At 49.7% G+C, this 21,078-nt stretch overlaps 1 protein-coding gene across 1 annotated transcript in view; it reads left to right on the forward strand.

The window, feature by feature from the left end:
• The window catches only part of TAS2R1 (taste 2 receptor member 1), a 40,463-nt gene extending 39,276 nt beyond the window's left edge, over positions 1–1,187 (forward strand). The window contains exon 6 of the mRNA XM_002714020.5: positions 1,047–1,187. Within this exon, the coding sequence (XP_002714066.5) occupies positions 1,047–1,187 (141 nt within the window). The remainder of the gene's footprint in view (positions 1–1,046) is intronic.
• The last annotated feature ends 19,891 nt before the right edge of the window (positions 1,188–21,078 follow it).

A 21,078-nucleotide genomic window follows, 5' to 3' on the forward strand; every position in this document is an offset into this window, starting at 1 on the left:
TTCCAGGGTCCAGACTCGGAAGGCGCTGGTCCTGTCCCAGCTCCGCGTCTCGTAGCTCAGAGCGCTGAAAAGCTTGTATGTGGGTTGATGCCCGGCATGTGCACTGCCGTCTGATGCCTGGGCTCTCACCTGCTGCGGGGGACACTGTTCTAGGGGGCCGCCCCATGCTGTTCCCAGCTGTTGCATCAGTGCTGCTCCCAACCCCCCCCACCCCCCCACCCCCTGGCGCCGCCCCCTGAGAATCCACGTTCGATTGTCGGGGCTGCCACACCGTAGCTCCATGCATGGGATTTAAACCACATATTGATTTTCTCACAGGTCTGGAGGTTAAAAATTGGTAGGATTGGCTCCTTCTTCTTTGTCTTTTTTTAAGATTTAATTTAGGAGCCAGCGCTGTGGCACAGCAGGTTAACGCGCTGGCCTGAAGCGCCGGCATCCCATATAGGCAGCGGTTCGAGACCTGGCTGCTCCACTTCCAATCCAGCTCTCTGCTATGGCTTGGGAAAGCAGTAGAAGATGGCGCAAGTGCTTGGGCCCCTGCACCCATGTGGGAGACCTGAAAAAGCTCCTGGTTCTTGGCTTCAGATTGGCACAGCTCTAGCTGTTGCGGCCAATTGGGGAGTGAACCAGCGGATGGAAGACCTCCCTTTCTCTCTGCCTCTCCTCTCTCTATGTAACTCTGACTTTTGAATAAATAAATAAATCTTTTTAAAAAAGATTTAATTTATATGAAATGCAGAGAGAGATTCTTCCATCTACTGATTGACTCCCCCAGTGGCCGCAGTAGCCAGGGCTGCATCCGGATGAAGCCAGGAGCCAGGAGCTCCATCCAGGTCCCCCACGTGGGTGACAGGATTTGAGCCATCATCTGCTGCTTCCCAGGTGCTTGTTAGCAGGAAGCTAGGTCAGAGGCCGAGCCAGGACTAGAACGAGCACTCTGAAATGGGCTGCAGTGTCCCAGGCAGCAGCTTAACCCACTGTGCCCCAATGCCTACCCCAGGGTTGGCTTCTCCTGAGGCTCCTCTCTGTTTCCTTCTTCTTATTAGGTCACCACTCACACTGGATTAAGGCCCAGCCAGGTGGACCTCATTGTAGCTTTTATTGCCCCCTTCAAAGATAAAGTCACATCTGAGTTTCTGGGGATTCGAACTTCAGGAATTTTTGAGAGAACCCGCTTCAGCCCATGACAGACCATAAGCCTTTTGTTTTATTGGAAGGAAACTCTCTCTAAAGCTATCTGGAGAATTGAGTTACTGACCCTCACCCGTTTCCCTAGGGTGGGGCGTTCTCATCGCCCACCTAAGTTGTAGCCATGGAAGACCACGATGTGGACAAGGGAGCCTCTTCCAGGAGCAGAGGCACGAGCGTGGAGGTCGGGGGCACAGGTCCAGGTTGTCCAGGTGCTCATTCCGCTGCCTGGCCGGGCCCTCTCACCCACAGGGGGCTGGCAGGTGCTGGGAACCGGTGACTGCCTGCATTCCCTCCTTTCCTGGATGAGAGTTGAGGATGAATGGGAGGTGGAGACTCCAGACAGGACCCAAACAGTCCCATTACCCATAGTCTCCCTGGGGCTTCTGGCAGTTCTTCATAGGGTTGAAGGCAGCCTCAAAGCCTCATGGTTCCATGTGAATGGTCAACTGGAAGCTGAGTGACAGCTCCCCAGGATGTCCATGTCCTATTGCCTAGCAACGGCAAATGCTTCCTTATGTGGCAACAAGGGACTTTGCAGGTGGGATTACGATAATGATTCTGCAATATGGAGTTGGTCTTGGATTATTCACAGGGTCCAGTGTCATTCTAGGGTCTTTACAAGGACAGGCGGAGAGTGGGAGAGGAGAGGAGATAGTAGGATGCCCCGACCCTCCAGAGGTGCCCTGCTGGTGCCTGGATGTTGGTCTACATAGAGTGAGTATGGGCTCTGACCTCCAAAGTGCAAGACAGAACATCCATGTTGTTTTCAGTCCTAAGATGATGCTAATTTGTCATAGCAACAATGGGAAACAACGCAGCACACAGCAGGTATAAATACGTTAAGGTTTGGTACAGCAGCACATCATTTCATTTCTAATACACACACACACACACACACTCACACACATAGAGCAATGTAAACATAAAATACCATCTGATATTCACGTGTGAAACTAAGAAGGCCAAGGACCTGTGCAGTGTGTCGTGACTGATCCTTCTGCTGGCTGAGGATGGCACGTCCTTGCGTGCTGGCGTGAGCCAGACCAGACACACAGGCTCCAGGCTCTCATGAGAAGCCCTAGCACAGTCCTCTCTGAGTTCGTAGCCCCAAGTAACCACCAGGGCCAGCGAGTGTTTTAGTAAAGAGCCAGTTTGAAATGGGGCGGGGGCGGGGGCGGGGGCAGTGTTGGTCTAGATGTTAAGGTGCTGGTGAGGAAGCCTGTCCCACTTCCGAGTACCTGGCTCCGTCTTCCCCCTCCAGCTTCCTGCTCAGGTGCACCCTGGGAGGCAGCTGTGAGTTTCACTCTTGTGGGAGCTGCGAATTGTGTTCTTGGCTTTGGGTTTCATCTTGTCCCAGCCCTGCCTGTTGCAGGCATTTGAGGAGTGAACCAGTGGATGGGAGATACATTTCACACACACACTCTCTCTCTCTCACACACACTCTCTCTCTCACACACACACACTCTCTCTCTCTCTCACACTCTCTCTCTCTCTCTCTCACTCTCTCTCTCAGCCTCAAGAAGATTTTTTTTTACAAAAAGATAACAAGCTGAAATTTATCCTAGGCTTCAGGGACTACAGGTGTGGCCTCTGTCACAGCTCCCCAATCCTGCTTCCTGTAGCATGAAACCACAGTAGATAGTTCATGGACACATGGATATTGCCGGGTGCCAATCAAACTTTATTTACAGAACAGATGGCAGGCTGCTTTTGGCCCGCCAGGCTTCTCTGGGACTTTTCCACAGTCTGCCCAGGGTTAGGCAAACACACATCTTACAACATCCACTCTCTATGACTACTAATATGACGACTTGGATCTTTCACGCACCTTCAAAGTTCACAGCTCTTAGCGTAAGTCTGACACCACCACACTATACCTTAACAGGTGCCCCTTGGGAGCCCAGGTCTTGCCCCTGGCAGAACACCCACCCACACACCTTCCCACCCCAGTGACTCCCGCCCTGTGTGGTTTCATCCACCCACAGCGTCTCACCACCTTCACACCTCTTCACCTGCAAGAACCCAGCTCTTACCATCCAGCAGGCTCTTTTCCACTTGAAGAGAAAAGGACATGAGTTTGTTTTCCCATCCATAATGAGACTGAGATGCCAGGGAAATAATTAATGCTCTCATTCAGGCTGCCCTGCACTTGCGTATCGTTTACCGTCTGTTGGCTATGTGGTTAACTTCAGTTTATTGTTTAGTAAACTCTCGGTGATTTTCATTCTCCCTGGATGTTCAGTCATCATTAGTCAAAGAAGTCACAAGTCTGGGCAAGCCTTTGGCTTTGTAGCTAACGTGCTACTTGTGATCCCCACACCCCATGTCAGAGAACCTGAGGTTAAGTCCTGGCTATGCTGCTGAATCCAACGTACTGCTGGCACCTGCCCTGGGAGACAGCATGTGGTGGCTCAAGGAGTTGGGTCCCTGCTACCAATGTGGGAGACCTGGACTCAAGTCCCAGCTCCTGAATTCAGCCTGGCTCAGACCCAGCTGTTGAGGCTGTTTAGGGAGAGAACTAGAAGATGGGAAATCTCTGTGTCTGTCTCTTTCTGCCTTTCAAATACATAAAACAAAAATCTTTTTTAAAAAAAGTCATGAGTTGAAGAAGCCCAGAGATAGCATTAGAGATGAACAGCAGAATGGCGGGCAATGTAATGGGAAAATGCAGCTGAAATTCTCAGAGCCAGGGTGGGAGGCTGGGTGACCGGCTTTGCCTATGTCACAGTCCATGCACAAGGTTGATCCCTGTCTGGGTGACCCCTCGTGCCCTACTTGGCCTTACCCTGGTCTGCTGCTCTAACAGCTCATCAGCTGGATTGGAGGATGTGTTCGTCCGCCGGGTTTGAGGATTCCCCACAGTTACTGATCCAGTAGTGAATCGCATCTGTAGACACAAACAAAGGGAGTTAAGTAGGCTGATACCGAGGACACCAGGGGACCATCCTGAGCCACCTGCCTTCCCTTTATAGCAAAGCAGAACACAAACAAGCTCCCGGGCTCAGCGAAGCTACATCTGTTCGTTGGTTTCCCCGGCTCGCACGCAGCTGATAGCTAATCTTTAGCATTTGGACAAATGCTTCCAATTGCTCTTTGTGGGGCTTAGTTACAATAAAGATGTCTAATGGGTTCATCTTGAGCAAAATGGTGCACTTAAGGGCAATTTTAAGAATATTTGTTTGCAACAAGATTTTGGATTTTTTTTTAAGAAAATGAATTTTTAGCCTCAGAAGAACATTTCTAGTACAGGTGTGGAGGTGGCAAAGCGTGTTAATTCTCCTTCCTTTTTGTTTTCTGTCTATTCAGCCGGCCCCATCTTGCACACACTGAGTGGCCTTGCCTCTGGACTTGTTCATCTGGCCCTGGCAAGAGCTTGGGAACCAACGTGAGGGAATGCAGGCCTCTGGTGACTGTCTGTCTTTCTTTCCTGTTTTAATTTGCGAGGCGGAGAGACAGATATCGGTTCAGGTGTCCCATGTTTGTGGAAGACCTCAATTGCTTGAGCAATTGCTGCCCCCCAGGGTCTGCATTAGCAGGAAGCTGGAGTTGGGAGCGGGCATGGGTGCCATACGCAGACACTCCAACATGGGCATGAGCATCTTTTTTTTTTTTTATTTATTTATTTTTTTATTTATTTATTTTTTTTTATTTTTTGACAGGCAGAGTGGACAGTGAGAGAGAGAGACAGAGAGAAAGGTCTTCCTTTGCCGTTGGTTCACCCTCCAATGGCCGCCGCGGCCGGCGCGCTGCGGCCGGCGCACCGCGCTGATCCGATGGCAGGAGCCAGGAGCCAGGTGCTTTTCCTGGTCTCCCATGGGGTGCAGGGCCCAAGCACCTGGGCCATCCTCCACTGCACTCCCTGGCCACAGCAGAGGGCTGGCCTGGAAGAGGGGCAACCGGGACAGAATCCGGCGCCCCGACCAGGACTAGAACCCGGTGTGCCGGCGCCGCTAGGCGGAGGATTAGCCTAGTGAGCCGCGGCGCCGGCCTGGGCATGAGCATCTTACCCCAAGCCCCATCCCAAAGCCTGTTCCCTGTGTGTCCAGAAGGGGAAAGCCCAGGGCGATTCAAGGTGGAAGAGGAAGGAGGCAAACCACAGACACTCACATGGAGGCAGATCCAGGCGCTGGATGACAACTGGTTCCTTTCCAACTGTGCTGCAGATCTTCAAATGCAACAAGACAAATTTATATGGTGCAAGCAGAGAAAGGTTTCTCTCCCATTCTCCACGGAAATCCATTTCTATGAATATTTCTGGAGAAGTGGAACACGCCCGTGTCTGGAAGAAGATGTGCTGGATTCCTCAGGTTCTCCGCCTGTCTTCCACAGGGATACAATTTTTCCTCAGATGACATGAGAGCAGGACATCTGGGGGGGTCACGCTGGCACTGCTGGTCAGCATCTGCCAGTCAGTTCTCTAAGTCAAGGAGCAGGCTATTTGATGATGAAAAAGAAGTATTGATTGTTCTGCAGGGACGACCATAAACAGGTTTCACATGGACATTTGCTGACTCAAGAAATAGAGACTCGCAGCTCACCAACTCAGGAATCGCGCTCTGTGATGCAAACTTTCAGCTGATCAGAAGCTGGGAGAGCAGACACGAGATATTCACTAACATCCGGTCCTCGCGAGGCCTCCACCTGCTCCCCTAGTTGAGAGCGGGCTGCTGTACTTACTGCACACCGAAGAACTGCTGCTCTGTAGACGTTCAGTGGTCTCCCCACCCACACGAAGATAACCCTGTGAGGTGATGGCTGTGTCATGAGTGGGATCACGTCACACAGGATCCATGCATGCAGACATCACATCGTGCGGGATAAATATTTATAGACTGAAGCACCTGTATTTGAAGTGCTTGGAACCAGAAGCATTTGGAGTTTGGATTTTTTAAAATTTTGGAATATTTTCATATATTCAATGAGATCTCTTGGGGATAAGACCTGGGTCTAGACACAGAATTCATTTATATTTCATATATATAACTTATGCACATTAGCTGAAACTAATTTTATACAATGTTCTGTTTTTAAAAAAAGATTTTTTTATTTGAAAGGCAGAGTGACAGAGAGAGAGACGGAGAGGTAGATATCTTCTATCTGCTGGCTCACTCCGCAAGTGGCCACAACAGCCAGGACTGGGCCAGGTTGCAGCAAAGAGCCAGGAACTCCATTCAGGCCTCCCACGTGGGTGTCAGGGGCCCAGGGACTTGGGTCATCTCCCACTACTTCCCAGATGCCTTAGCAGGGAGCCAGACCAGGAGCAGAGCAGCCGGCTCTGGAATCGGCACTCTGATAGGAGATGCCGCTGTTGCGAGTGGCAGCTTAATCTGCTGCGCCACACGTCAGCCCCTATAAGCATTCTTAATGATTTGTGCACAAAACGAAGTTTCGTGATGTGGAGCTGTCTGCTTGTGCTGTCATGTTCTCACTCAACACTTTCGGTCTGGGGAGCACTTCTGGTTTTGCGTTTTCTGATGAGGGACGCTCAACCTGTACAGTCTGCACTTCCCAAGTGCACCCCAGGGGAGCTGCGGGTGGAAGAGGCAGCACCTTGGGGGACCTGATGAAAGGAACAAAATCATCTTGGGTCTCAAGAAGAATTTTCTCTCCCCTTGGCCCTGTGCTCTGTTTTCCTCTGAGAGCAGGAGCCGAGGGCAGGCGGTCACTGCCTCCCCTGTGGGGACGGCCATCTTTCTGGCGTTCCAGTGCTCAGGGTACAGGGAGAACCACCAGGTGCCACACCTGTTCCAGACAGTGGGGCTGCCACTGCCCACACAGGCACCTGCTTCCCAGGAACCACTGCCACTGCGTGTGGCCACCTCTTTCTTTTTGCCACAAACATAAAAAATGATGTGTTGCTTGTTGCCGAAGAGACATCCATACAGTTGCAATACTCCATGAAAAAACTTAAAAATAGCAGCAGATCACCAATTAGTATAGCAAGATACAACGCAGGCCATTTCCACACTTAACAGTAAGTAAGGGAGAAGACGGGCACGGGCAGAGAGCAGTGCAAATGAGAGGGAGAAGGCAGAGCGGCTCAGACGGAGAAGGTGGAAATTAGGTGGAAGGAGAACATGTGGGGAGGAGAGGGTAGCAGGGAGAGGAGGAGGAGGAGGCAGGGGCAGGACACAAGAGCCGACAGAGCTCCGTGGGAGCTGTGCTCAGGTTCCCTGGCACTGCCTCTCCCTGTCCCTGCTGTCTTCCCTGGGAGTCCTAAGACCTTGTCCAGGACACCGCCCACCTCCATCCACAGGTCTTTGCCCTGCAAATTAGCGCTGGTGTCGCCCCCAGCTCCTGCACTGGGTTCTGGGAACCACAGCGGGGCTGTGACAGCCTCAGACAACAGGGCTTTTGCCAATGGAAAACTCAGTTTCTTTCTTTACAAAATTCCCGGGCTTATATTTTAATAAGGATGGTTTTATCACAGCTTGCTTAAGCTTCTGCATCCGCAGGAGCAGGTTAAGTTTCAAAGTGCTAGCTTGGCCCATTGAGGAAGTCTCAGTTTGGGGACTTAAATTAAAATCTTCTCTTATAATTGAAAGCAGCCCAATGGGTTTGTGATTTGACTCCCCATGTACCCAGGAGGGGAAGTGGGGGTGTGCTTTTGGGGAGAAATAGGACCAAGTTATTGCACCGATTTAAAGGTCGCCTTTGGAAACACACTCGTTTCATTGTTCACTCTCTCCTTCCCTCTGAAATCAAATCCAGATGTCTCCTTAGTCCTGTGGAGTCTCAGAAAGCAGAATTATCCACCCTGTTGTGCCTGGAATTAGAAGAACCTCCAGGTTAAATAACAGAGTGGGACTTGGCTCTGAACTCTCGCAACTGCTCGTATCAAAATGCCAGGCTTCTCTTTCTGAAAGGGACGCCAAGCACCCCCCGAGTGCCTGGGACCGGCTGGGGGGTCGGGGGCTCAGCCAGAGAAGGAGCTGCTGGGCAGGAGATAACACAGGTCACTTCCCTGGCATCGGGCTCTGTGCTGCAGGGAGGAGCCCCTGGGCCTGTCCCTCTGGGGCCAGGGAGGTGGATCCCCTGGGGAGTAGGCTGGTGTCATCGGTCACAGAAAACCAGGAATGACAGAATAGATTCCAGATAATTGCCGTGGGTGAACGGGGACCTGGGGGGGTGGAAACAGGCTCAATTCCAAGCACCACCAGGGCAAATGGGAATTGGTAGCCAAGGAGCGAGGTGTCAGTGGCAGGAAAATTGCAAGGAGGAAACTCAGGGATAAGGCAGATTCTGGCTAAACTGACCAGGCAGGATTCTTGCTAAAGAAAGGCCAGGGTGACCAGACATGACCCGGGGGGAGGGAGGTTGGAGGATGAGGAACCAGGCAGGATATCCAGGTAACCAGATGTGGCAGAGGAGGGCCTCTGGCTAACCTCACTTAGCAGGGATTTTGCTAAAAGTGGGCTCTACAGGGATGTTCACAGATGAACCCAGGAGAAGGTTCAGGAACTTAAGGTTTATCAAAGACTCTGACACATCCCAGAGGCACCGTTTCCGCTGTGGGCAGGAGGCCCTCAAGGGCCCTGTACTGGGCAGTGGGCAGGGAGTGGAATTTCCAAGGGAAAATCCTTTTATGTCCAGTCCCAATCCTCAGCCAATCATTTTGGTCAGAAAGTGCTACGTGATAAAGTCATTTGCCAACAGGTGTTCATTTTCCACGGGAAGCAAGATCTCTCTGAATTACGAGACACGTTTAATTTTAGTAAGTTTAGGGACTAGGTCCCGCTGATGTTTGTACAATATTTTGAATGTGCTGAATGCTGTGGAATCATGCACTCTAACAGAAAATGATACATTTTATTTTTCTACATTTTAGCGCTAAAGATTGCAGTTGGTCAGCTTTATTGTGAAACAAGTTGTAGCAACAATTAAGGTACCAAGACACCTTTGTTTCAAATCAATGGGAAAAATGAAACAGAATTGCACCAACTTTGAGACAGTAGTTCCCTACTTGGTAGGCTTTGACAAGAAAAGAAAATTCAGATCACAAACTAATTCTTTCAGAACCGTAGCCTCTGAGCTTGTCTTCTGATGCAGGGATATTAAAATTGGGATGAAAACAAAGGTACAGAAATCACCAAGAGAACTCCGGAGCCAACGTTTCATCAGGAACTGAAAGGCAGGGAGCTGTGCCTCTGTGAGATAAATGGCACCATTTGGCCAGCGATCGCTTTGCTTGGGAAACATTCTTGCAGAGAGAATGATATCTGGTAGGAAAAAACACCCTTTTCATCTTATCAGAAGCAGCTCTGCACCTGGAGTCAGGAGCCCGCGACCCTGCTTCATTACAGACCCTGCTTCAAAGCCCGTCTGGCCGGCCTTTGAGGACGAGCACAGCTATTTGCAATCAGGTTCCCTCCCTTTGCAAGCAGAGCTGAGTAGTGAGAAGCAGCTCCATTAGTCCCCAGGCAAAACGATGGCTCCTAGAAAATGGCAAAATAAAATAATTCACCTGATACGATTAACGACATGTATGGAGGCTGGCCACCGGCAGCATAAACTTCACTTTGGCTTGGTTCTCCATGCACGTGCCCATCAGACTCTGTGAACAAGAGGTTGTTTTTATTATGTAGTGAGCAAGGGCTGAGTGAATGTTGCCCAATTTGATGGGGGGGAAGGGGGGATCCAGAAATTAATCGAAGGATATTACATTTGCTAGCACCTTAACACCTTGCAGTCTCCCTAGACAATAAAATGCAGCCCAGTAAGTCCTTCCAAACGTTCAATCTGACTCTGTTGTTAAGGAAATAATTTCTTTTTGTCTCCTAACCCTGGAGAAAATGAGGAATGTGCTTATGGATGGTCAACTGACCTACATAACGGCCGCTGCCAGTTTCCCCGCATTCCCCATCATTAAGCCAAACAGCTGCAGGGCCCCCCTCATGTCCATAGAGAGACTGTTTCCGTAAGTTTTGATCATGCGATGCTTGACGCTTGATGTTCTTTAAAGGGCAGCCTTGGACCAACAGAAGAAAACGGAAGTTAATTGTGGATCATCACCCTGAGACTCCCCTGGACTTGCGGAGTGCCAAAGATTCTTTGCTTGACCAAACTTGAGTCCAACTTGTGAACCTTCTCCCAGGCTCAGCTGTGCACGCCCTGTAAAAGGCAGGTTAGCAAGAAGCTTGCTAGGCCAGCACAGCCAGAATCCCCTCCTTGACGTCTGCTCACCCTGGGTATCTAATCAGATCCTCACCCCCCACCGTCCCCCATGGTGTCTGCTCACCCTGGGCATCTAATCAGGTCCTCACCCCCCACCGTCCCCCATGGTGTCTGCTCACCCTGGGTAACTAATCAGGTCCTCACCCCCCCACCCCCCATGGTGTCTGCTCACCCTGGGCATCTAATCAGGCCCTCACCCCCCACCGTCCCCCATGGTGTCTGCTCACCCTGGGTAACTAATCAGGTCCTCACCCCCCCACCCCCCATGGTGTCTGCTCACCCTGGGCATCTAATCAGGCCCTCACCCCCCACCGTCCCCCATGGTGTCTGCTCACCCTGGGTAACTAATCAGGTCCTCACCCCCCCACCCCCCATGGTGTCTGCTCACCCTGGGCATCTAATCAGGCCCTCACCCCCCACCGTCCCCCATGGTGTCTGCTCACCCTGGGTATCTAATCAGGTCCTCATCCCCTACCATCCCCCAGGGGGTCTGCTCACCCCAGCCTTGTCCAGCGAGAAGCCTGCTAGGTCAGTGAGCCAGGGTCCCCTCACCCCTGACATGTCCTCTGGGGAGTTTTCCATCCGCTCCCACCCTTCCTGCTCCTTGGCCGTGAATCCCTTGCCCATGCCATATGCAGAGTTTTCCTATTGCAGTGGTCTCTGTAATCCTGGTGGTGGTCACCATAAAGTCCTTCTTTTATTTTAAAGATTTATTTTATTTATTTGAAAGGCAGAGTGATAGAGAACAAGGGGAGGAGGAAGGGGGGGGGGAGAGAGGGAGAGAGAGAGAGGGAGATGTCTTCTATCCTCTGGTTCATTCCTCAATGGCCACAGTAGCCACAGCTGGACAGGCTGAAGCCAGAAGCCAGGAAGTCCATTAACCTGCTGAACCACCACTGTGGCCCCTGTGAAATGTCTCCTATCACGTATTAACAAGCATCGCTGATTTTCTCTCTTTCTTTTTTTGTCTTTTCTTTGCTTCCTAAAGATAGTGCGTGTACAGTTGTCCACACAGCATGCTACCAGGTGTGAGCACAGCTACTCAGAGAGGATCCAGGTGGACTCTGCTGAGGTCGCTGTGCGCATCTTCCCACTCGTTGCTCAAAGTACCGCTCTCTCCAGACTACCCCAGAACACAGATGCGATCGGTGCCACTGGCCTTCCACGGGCAGACCACGGCAGCTGCCGGGGTCCTCGGCGCTGCTCCCAGTGGCTGGCAGTCCATCCTTGAGCAGAACCTGCAGCTTATCTTCCCCAGAGAGAAACAGGTGTCCTGGACAGAACTCTAAGACTCAGCACCGGCTCCTTTCCCCGTCTGCAATGATGGAAGCAGAGCCCCGAGCCACCCAGGTCCTTGGGTCATGAAGATGAGCAGAACCCATAAAGGGCAGTGCAGGCACCAAACACCCGTGTCATTTTGTCACATGGGTTTCTGGTTGTTTTTACAACCGTACCCTGTGGTCATCTATCCTGTGTGCCATGTCACCAATCACAATAGAAAATATTGATTAGTCTCTTGGGAGTCCATGGGACAGCAATGACAACCAGTGCCTTTGGAGTTTCGGAGGCATCGGTAATTATCCCTGACCTCCTGACTCAGCCGAAAGAGGCCCTGGAGTGCTTGGAATCAAACGAGGCTGGCAGACTTCCAGGGGCAGAATCCCGAGTTCAGACAGAAGCGGAGCGGTGGGCTTTGTGAGAAGCAAACGGTCATGACAAGATTTGGTGTATGATGAGACAGGGATGGAGTAGGGGCGTGGGTGTCCCAACAGAACCTTGTGTGGCTTGGCAGCCAGAATGGTGCCGGGGAGGACTCTTTTTCTCAGTCTCGTACTGATGAACTTGTGTGTGTGTGATGAACTTGTCTGCAGTATACACGGAGAACATAAATCCCGAGGATACACAGATCATGCAAACCAAAAGTTCACAGCTCAAAGAATCTTCTCGAAAAGAAGCAGCACAGTATTTCCAGCACCTGGGAATGCCCCGACAACCACGCCCCTGCCGACTCCTACAGCGAGCTGCCTGTGCCTGCTCTGTCAGTGCCGCGTGTGGGACATTCATCCGTGTTGGTGCGCAGAGTTGTACTTCACTCATCACCATGGTTAATAACTCCACGTCTATGTGCACTGCAATTGATCCGTTTTACTGCCAGTGGGCATCTGAGTGCTTCCAGCTTGGGGCCATGAAAAGCAGAGTTGAGGTGCCGGGAACATTTTTATACGTGTCTTTTCATGAGCATACTTGTACGGTCCTGTTGGGGATGAACTTCTTGCCGGGACTAGCTGGGCCGTGGGGTCTGCGGCGTGTTCAGTGTCAGTTTTACTGCCAGATGGTTTTGCAAAGTAGTTTTGCTGCTGCCCGCAGTGTGTGGGAGCCTCATTTCTCCCATATCCTCACTTGCCTGGTACTTTTGTCTTCTTCACTTTTGTCATCCTGGTGGACGCAAGGTGATGTCTAATTGTGAGTTTAATTCCCACTCCCCTATGGACCCTGGAGCATCTTACGTGTATCTGCAGCACACAGTATCTCTTTTTGCCAAGGGCCTCTCTTTCGCCTGCCTTTTTTATGATTTATCAAAGTTTTTCAGATATTCTGGATACTTTTTAAGATAGATATTTTTTCAAGCCTGTATTTAAAAATTTTTTATGTTTCTTTCTCAAACTGTTAGTGGTGTTTTCAAGATTTATTTCTTCATTTATTTGAGAGACAGAGAAGCGAGAATGATACAGACATAAAGACAGAGAGCTTCCATCCTCTGTTTCATTCCCCAAATGCCCATAAAGGCCAGAGCTAGGCCAGGCCAAGCCAGGAGCTAAGAACCCAGTCCACTCTCCCACACTGGAGGCAGGTCCCAGCCACTGGAGCCATCACAGGTGCCCCCAGAATGCACCTTACCAGGAAGCCAGAATCACAGGTGTCCAGGAGGCATCCACACGGCTGCCTCTGCCAATGGTGTTTGGATATGCGGATTTTCTTCATTTTAATGCAGCTCCAATTTATCACTTATTTTTTGTATGTCAGCAATTTGTGAGTCTTATTTGAAGAATCTGTGCTTATCCCATGGGCATGAATATATCTCCTGTTTTCTCTTCTGGTTTTCTCTTCCATGTTCAGATCCACACGCCTCCGTGACTGCTTTGTGTGATGCAGGGTCAGAGCATTTTTCACAGGCATAGTCGGTGGGCACAGCACCGTCAGCACCACCATCTCTTCCTCTCTCTGGCAGTGCTGCTGCCGGCACTGAGAATACATGGGCCTTGTGTCTAAGCGCGCTCTCTCTCTCTCTCTCTCTCTCTGATGCATGGATCTGCTCATCTGACAATGCTCTGTGTTATGTTGGGGCTTGGAACATAACGCTGCAACACGGAGGCCACAGAAGCAATGTTTCTGTCTGACCTTGTTGCTGGTCTCCCCTGGAGGCATGACAGGATCTAGAATTCCTGCTCACAGAAGCCAGGAGCTCCTTCCAGAGCCAGCCACACGACTCAGAGCGTGAACTCTGCCCTGCCTTTGTGTCTGAGACCTGGCCTGAAGGAGATGTTCTGTCGTAGCTTGTCCAACAGAGCTCGCCATAGTCCATTCCGGAAAGGGTGTGTTCCACGCCTGGGAGGAAGGGAGGCTGTCACAGGGCACCAGGGACAACTGCACGAGCTGGCCTCACTGGGCTTCCCCCCAGTCTGTCACCATTAACCTGTACCCTTGTTGTCGGTCACCTTTCTACCTGGCTGCCCAAGCACCTGCAGTGTCCCTGGCATCTGCAGGTCTTTATTCTGAAGGCTCCCAACGTGATGGAAAGCAGAATTAAGTCAATTTAAGATTCTCTTGCTAACCTGCCATCTGTTATAGCGGTGTCCACCAGGGGGCGCTTACAATGGATAGGAAAGGGTCATCTCCTCCCACTCTACATTTATCTATCCTAGTTTTATAATCACGGCGCGGTGCACTTTCAGGTTCTCTTATCACCAGTTCACCGGGAAAGATGCGGTGGATCAAGCAACATAGATCATATTTGAGGAGTCCTTAGCAAGAGTTCCCAAATGCACTCAAACGATCACACAGACCCAAGGGTGCACATGCTTACGGCTGGACCCGCTCACCTCCAGTTTGCCAAGGTCTAGTTCTAGTGCTTAAACACAAAGAGCACCTAATGGACAAATACCGCCAGGGACCCTGCCACCTGCCCTTCCAGCCATTGCGTGGTAGTCTTCTCGCAGCAGATCGGCACGCTTGGTTTGATGTTCCCTGTTCCCCGGGGCTGTGTCCTGGCTTCAAGGTACCCAGATAGTCAGTGTCGGAGACTCACTTCCTTTTTCTGCTGCACAGCTCTGTTTGATTTTTAAATTAAAAGGCAGATGCAACTGCTTTCTCTTGTGGCCTCAAAGCCTTGTTCTCTGTTCCCTCCTATTGTTGTCCTATCTTTGATCAAGAGGAGTGGCAATATGTGTGGCTTCTCACTGGCTGGAGGAATCCTGCGTGGTTTGCCCTCCGCATTCCTACCCCAGCTCAGCCAGGACAGAGTGAGGATAATGATGTCCTCGTCGGAGGTAGGTGTTCCCCGGGAGCCACTGGTCTCAGGGAGCTAGTCAGGCCCAGATGCAGAAGAAGACTCATTCACTGGAGATTAGATTGCTATTTGCATGTGCAGACGAAGAGAAAGCAGGGTGGGTGGTCTGAGTGCAGGCTGATTTGGGAACACAGGAAGAGAGCAGCTGTTGGATAAACCCAGGAGTTGCCAAAGCTTCCAGGAGGAGCTGGCTTGGGGGGAGTGTTGAATGACCCAGGAGGGACTTCTCAATGGACAGCATTCCGATGGGGAGGCACCAGATGGACTGCAAGGTGCAGGCTCTGTTGCTGCCCTAGAAACAGACCCAAACCCCACATGACCCTGTTCCTCTAGCCTCCTCTCTCACACCCTTACACCCACGGGGCCCTCCCTGATGCATCCCTGCACACTGCTGTTTGAGATCATTGCCAGGCTTCTAAAAGCAGTGCTGGCAAAAGCAGGCTGCCACTCCTTCCACTGTCTCTGATGTGCGCGTGTTGGACAGCGCTGAGCAATGGCAGGCGAGGGTGGACCGGGAGAAGGAGATAGGTGGAGGCGATGTGTCCTCTTCCACCTGCTGCTTTCTTATGTAATTACCATGGTTTGTGTATGCTCTCCAGCAGAATTCATGTCATCTGTAGAAGAGTAGTGAGTGGAATTTGTAGCTAAAAATATGGAAAGTGTGGTTTCTAGATCTGGGAAGAACAATATTGGGAATAAACCACTGTTCTTGAGGCAACTGCAATGGCTTCTCCTGTTGGGATCCATGACTCTCAGAACCGTGCTAGTTAACCCTTCAATCCTCAGGCGACTCATGGGGCTTTTACTGTGGCCAGGGTAGCTCAGCTTCCTCCACCTTCCTTGGACCTTGCCCTCGCGTCCACAGATGGACAAGGACAGAAGCTGTAGGATCCCGGGAGGACGGGAAGTCTGGGGAGCTCTCCGTGACTGGCAGTGCTGTCCTGAAGCTCTGAGAGTGGACGGGCCACCAGTGCTGTGCCACAGATGTCTCAGAATCAGCCAGAGGCACCTGGTATGTTTGCCTGCTTCTTACAGAGTCCTGTGTCCCTACACTGGCTACGCTGGCTAACACATTCTTGAAAAATACACAGAACAGACAGTTCTCAAAAGAAGAAATACAATTGGCCAACAATTATATGAAAAAATACTCGCTATCAGGAGCCATCATGCAAATCAAAACCACAGTGAGATCTCACCTCACCCCTATCTGAATGGCTGTCATCCCAAAGACAGAGTGACAAATGCCGGGGAAGATATGGAGGAGGCAGAAGCCTTCAACACTGCTGGTGGGAATGCAAATTAGTGCAGTCACTGGGGAACCAGTACAGAGAGCTCTTTAAAAACTAGAAATGGACTTGCCACATGATGCAGCAATCCAGATACTGGGTATATCCCCAGAAGACGTGAACACACTGTATCAAAGCCATGCCTGCACCACTTACAGCAGTGCTGTTGACAGCAGCCAAGATGTGGAATCAACCAAAGTTGATCATCAGGGGAATGGATAGAGAAAGCGTAGTGTATCTGCGCTGATACTACTCAGCCTTAACAAAACCATGAAATGCTGTCATTTGCAGCAAAATGGATGGGTGTGGAGGACATCCTGTTGAGTGAAATAAGACACAGACAGACAAACACTGCGTGTTCTCATGTGTGGGAGCTACAAAAAACTCAGTCTGAACCTAGAATGTTGATTACTAGAGGGTAGGGAAGGGTAGCAGAGATGGAGGGAGTTTGGATTAAAGAAACATGGGAGGCTGGACAAAGATGCTAACTTAAGATGCTAATAATAGGGGAAGCTAGATATGGGTTATAGATTGTGACAAACGCATGCTGCTAATGTGAGACGTTAACAGTAGGGGAAGTTGGGTGTGGAGCATATGGAAGTTCTTTGCTCTACTCCGCAATAGTTTTTTTCAGCTTGAAAATCCACTTTTCAAAATTTTTATTTCGAACTGATACGTAACAATTGTGAATGTTGATGGGATACATGTGGGATCTGGTAAATGGATACATTGTGGATGACAGAATCAACTGATGAGCATATCACCTATGTGTATGTGTGTGTGTGTGTGCGCGCACGCTGAGAGCATTTAAAATCTACTCGTTGAGCAGTTTTGAGAAATACAAAACTTTGTCATTAGCTGCGGTCACCAGGCTGTACAATACACTGCTAAAGTGTATTCCTCCTGTCCTAACAGAAAGGTGTTGTCTCAACAGGGCACACCACCAACACCTCTCCTGCAAGGCCTGATTTGCTAGGCGTGGAAGTGTGGGCAGTCTCTAAGTTTCTTCGTGAGCCAGAATATTCTTAGTAAACTGGTTTATTTTGACCCGAGGAGTTTTATCTCAGAACTTTTTGGTAATGCAGCTGTTAGCAATGGCCTGGTATGGTTAGATGTGGCAAGAGATCCGTTCGGGATAAGAAAAAGCTCATTTGGCACATTGGTGTTGCAGATGACAGGTCTGGTCTGTATCACAGATGCTCCCATTCATAGCTGCACTCCCCTCTGGGACTTGGAATTGGACCACGCATAGCTTTGGTTGAACTCTCTCCTCTAGTCTTCATTCCACAAAAAAGTATCCAGAGAAACCTGCCCCTCCATGCCCAGTCTGCAAATGGCTTATAAACGGGTTTCTTACAATTCAAGTACATCTGAATCCAGACCATTCCTTGACATCTTGAAGCCGCCGAGTCTGATTCCTCTGCTGTCTGGACAGGGAGGCTTGCAAAGACCTCTCTGGGTGTATGGCACTGGATTGTGTGATGGAGAGGATTGTGTGATGGGGAACTGAGAAGGGCAGTCCAGAAACATGCGCACCTGCAGGGCTTCTACAGCAGTTCCCCAGCTGTCTCCTACTGTTCTTGATGGGTGGGTATCGAATGCAAGCAGCTATGCTTTGTAGAAAGTGGGTATTAAACTGAAGACTGTAGGTAGCTAGCCTGTGGCCCCACAGATCAATGCTGGAAGCTGAGAATAGAAACCAGTCTTCTGCCCTGGGCCCTGGGCCCCCATCCATCATCCTTGTCTCCTTGGGACTGAACCACAGCCTCTTCTTCAAAAACAAATGAAGCCATCAGCCATCAGGACCCAATGAAAGTGAGTGTCATTGTTGCAGTTGTCATAGCAACCAGATTTAGAATTCAAAGTACAAATTGTGTGTGTGTGTGTGTGTGTTGGAAGGGGACTAGACTGCAGAGTGATAACCCTTCCTCCAAGAAAATAATAGCATTTAGTTCGTCTATGGCTTCATCCTAACTCTAATCTACAAAGCTTTAGTGATTTCAGTTTTAAAACTTCAAACTGGGAAATGGAATTTCTCTGGTAGATGTTGTTTTTGATGTTTTCAATTCTTTTTTTTTTACAAAACAAATGTCAATAATGAGTGTCTCTGTAGAGTTTAGTGAGAACCCTGCTTTAATGCTATGTTTTAACTCTATGGTTATCTTTCTAATATTTGTGGTAATTTAGGAACTTGATTCAATATATAACTTGTGCATTTTATTGGAGTTCAGATAATGTCTGGCCGGGATGTAAGTCAGCGTATCATCATCATGATCAGGCACGCATCCCTCACTTACTTTGTTTCTAGGATTACAGGATGTGGTGCATTTGAAAAAGAAAACTCTATCTAAAAGTAACTCCCAATTGAGAATCTCACCTGGTAAGAGGTCAGAATTGCAAATTTATAAAAAATCATGGAAAATACAATTAAAAGATGAGCTCATTTTGGTGCAAAAAGAGTCTGAAACCCACGCGTCGTTTTTCCACAGTGAGCGCTTTGCGTGAATGTTTGAGCATCCCCTGAAGATGTAGCCGCCCCTCCTCCTTTTCCTTGCAAATAAGAGGCCAGCTTTTTCCTGGTTTCCTCGCCACCAAGCCACATGCCTGCTTCCCATGTCCCTCATGCTCACTGTGGCCTCATGTTTCAGTCAATGAAATGTAAGGAGTGTTTTGTGCAGTTCCCAGGAAGTACTCCTAAATGCGGGAGGGCCACCCTCTTCCACTCTGGACCATGGCTGTGACAGCTGGAGCTCTGGTATCCAGCTGGGAAACTGAGGTCATGAGACAGGTTTTGAGGATAGCAGACGTGTCAGCCAGACTCAGGGTAGCAGGTGCTAAGTGTCTGTGATGCCTGTCTGGACAGTCTTTGCAGGAGGCACCAATGCATTTCCATTCTGTGTAAGGCAGTACAGCTTAGGGCTTCCTGTCACACAACCCAACCTAATAGAACTGGTGCAACATGTAAAATGGTATCATCAGTATTGTTTGCACTGTTCTAGTAAAATCTAACTCTCCATGCACAAAGGAAGAAAACAGTCCATCTGGTCTTTTTCACACCCTCCTGCTACCGTGCAGGTTGTCCAAGAGCTCCTGCTAGAGTTCACCAGAGGCTCACACAGCCTCCCTCGGGGGCATTCACTCTTGCAATGGGCAGGAGGAGTTTGCGGTCTTTTCTGCGATTTGATGACAAAGACGTATTGCTAATCAGCTCGCTGTCCAGGAAGCGTGGGCACGGCCAGCCACTTCATCAACGTGCAGTCTCCAGCCTGGGAAGCAATCTCGCCCTTCGTCCCCCGGCACCTTGGTCCAATTAATTTATGATCATTACTGACCTCGGCTTTAAGACAACCACAGAACGAGCCGCCTAATGTGAGCAGGCGACATCCGGCGAGCACAGGCTGATGCATTTCTCCTCTGCCTCAGCACGGCTCATTTCAGCCGAGTCCACCTCCTCGGAACAGTGCCCGGGCAGGCCAAGCACAGAGGGCAACTCATCACGGCCCTGGCTCTTAGGAACTGACAGATTTTGAGAAATGCCGGCCATTGCCTTTGTTGGATAACAAGTTACAAAAGGACCTCAATTTCCTGAGTAATTTTGTCCGGGAGCCTGTGGCCATGGATGTGATCATTTCCTGGAGCAGGTGGGAGCCCCTAAGCCCTCGGCTGTTAGCTGACCTTGGAGCAGAAAGGCAGGTGACTGCCCGGGAAGGGACAGTGTTATTCTTCTTTCATGAATACCTCATGGTACCGGGCGCCGAGACTCCACTGTCCACCGTGCACAGAAATCCAGAGCCAACATGAAGGTTCTAGAAAAGACCATTTCACAGAAGTAGAGAGTGGAATGGCGGTAAGGAGTAGCTAGCAGGGTGGACAGTTGGGAGGTGTTGGCCAAAGGATGTACAGGGATGGTCCTACAGAGGACCACATTTCAAGAGAGGTGTGGTGCATCGAGATGACTGTACTGAATGTGTCCCTGGAAAACGTGAAATGGGAGAAGGTGCTGCGGGCTCTCATCCCAAAAATGGTAGCTCTGTGAAGTGGTCACATTGGTTAAAGGGTTTAACCACTTCACAACACATGCGTGCTTCAGAACTTCACGTTGTACGTGATAAAAGCCTATGCCGTTATGCCAATTTAAGAAGTGTTGACATTTTTAACAATGCAGAGTGAAAACCGTTAAAAATGCAGAGCCACAGGAAAGCGCAGGATGCTTCTCGTGGCCACGCAGGTTGCCTTTACGATGCAGGCACCTGAAGGCACACGGCCCTCCAAATGTTCTTGGTACAGTGAAAATGAGCGGCAAATGGGCGAAGGTTTGCATTACTTTTGAAATGTGAAAACTTTCTGTATTTCAGTTACAATCTTTCAGGGAAAAATTATCAGCAAAACCACCTGAATTAATCACCTCTGTGTGACTCTTAGCACACGTTTAAGTACGGTGCTGTCAATGTTCACCATAGAAAGGGTAAAATCGAGATGTGTGTGACTCCATGTACAAATACAAACCTTTAACCCACTTATGTTAATTTATAAAGCCATAAACTTGAACGCTCAATCTTTAACAGAGTTTATTTAAGTAGTAAGAGGCTATTGTTCCAACTCAGTGACTCAACTGTCTCGCTTTTCCAATTGGACAGATCGCTGCTAATCATTCGTGTCCATCCCAACTGTGGTTCCAGGGTTTTATAGGGACAGAGATTAGCATCATTTTTCTTTGAAATCTTAGTTATGTGTAATTGAATCTTTTTTCTCTTCTACCTTGTTTTACATGATTTAGCATGTGGAATGCAGGTTCTCTTCAAAAGTGTTTGCTTGCAAAAGAAAGAGGCCAATGGATTGTTGTAGGTCTCAAGCTCACAG

The sequence above is a fragment of the Oryctolagus cuniculus genome, chromosome 14 (genome assembly GCF_051225735.1).
Source record: "Oryctolagus cuniculus isolate XC-2025 breed Fujian yellow rabbit chromosome 14, ASM5122573v1, whole genome shotgun sequence".
Taxonomy (NCBI): Eukaryota; Metazoa; Chordata; class Mammalia; order Lagomorpha; family Leporidae; genus Oryctolagus; species Oryctolagus cuniculus.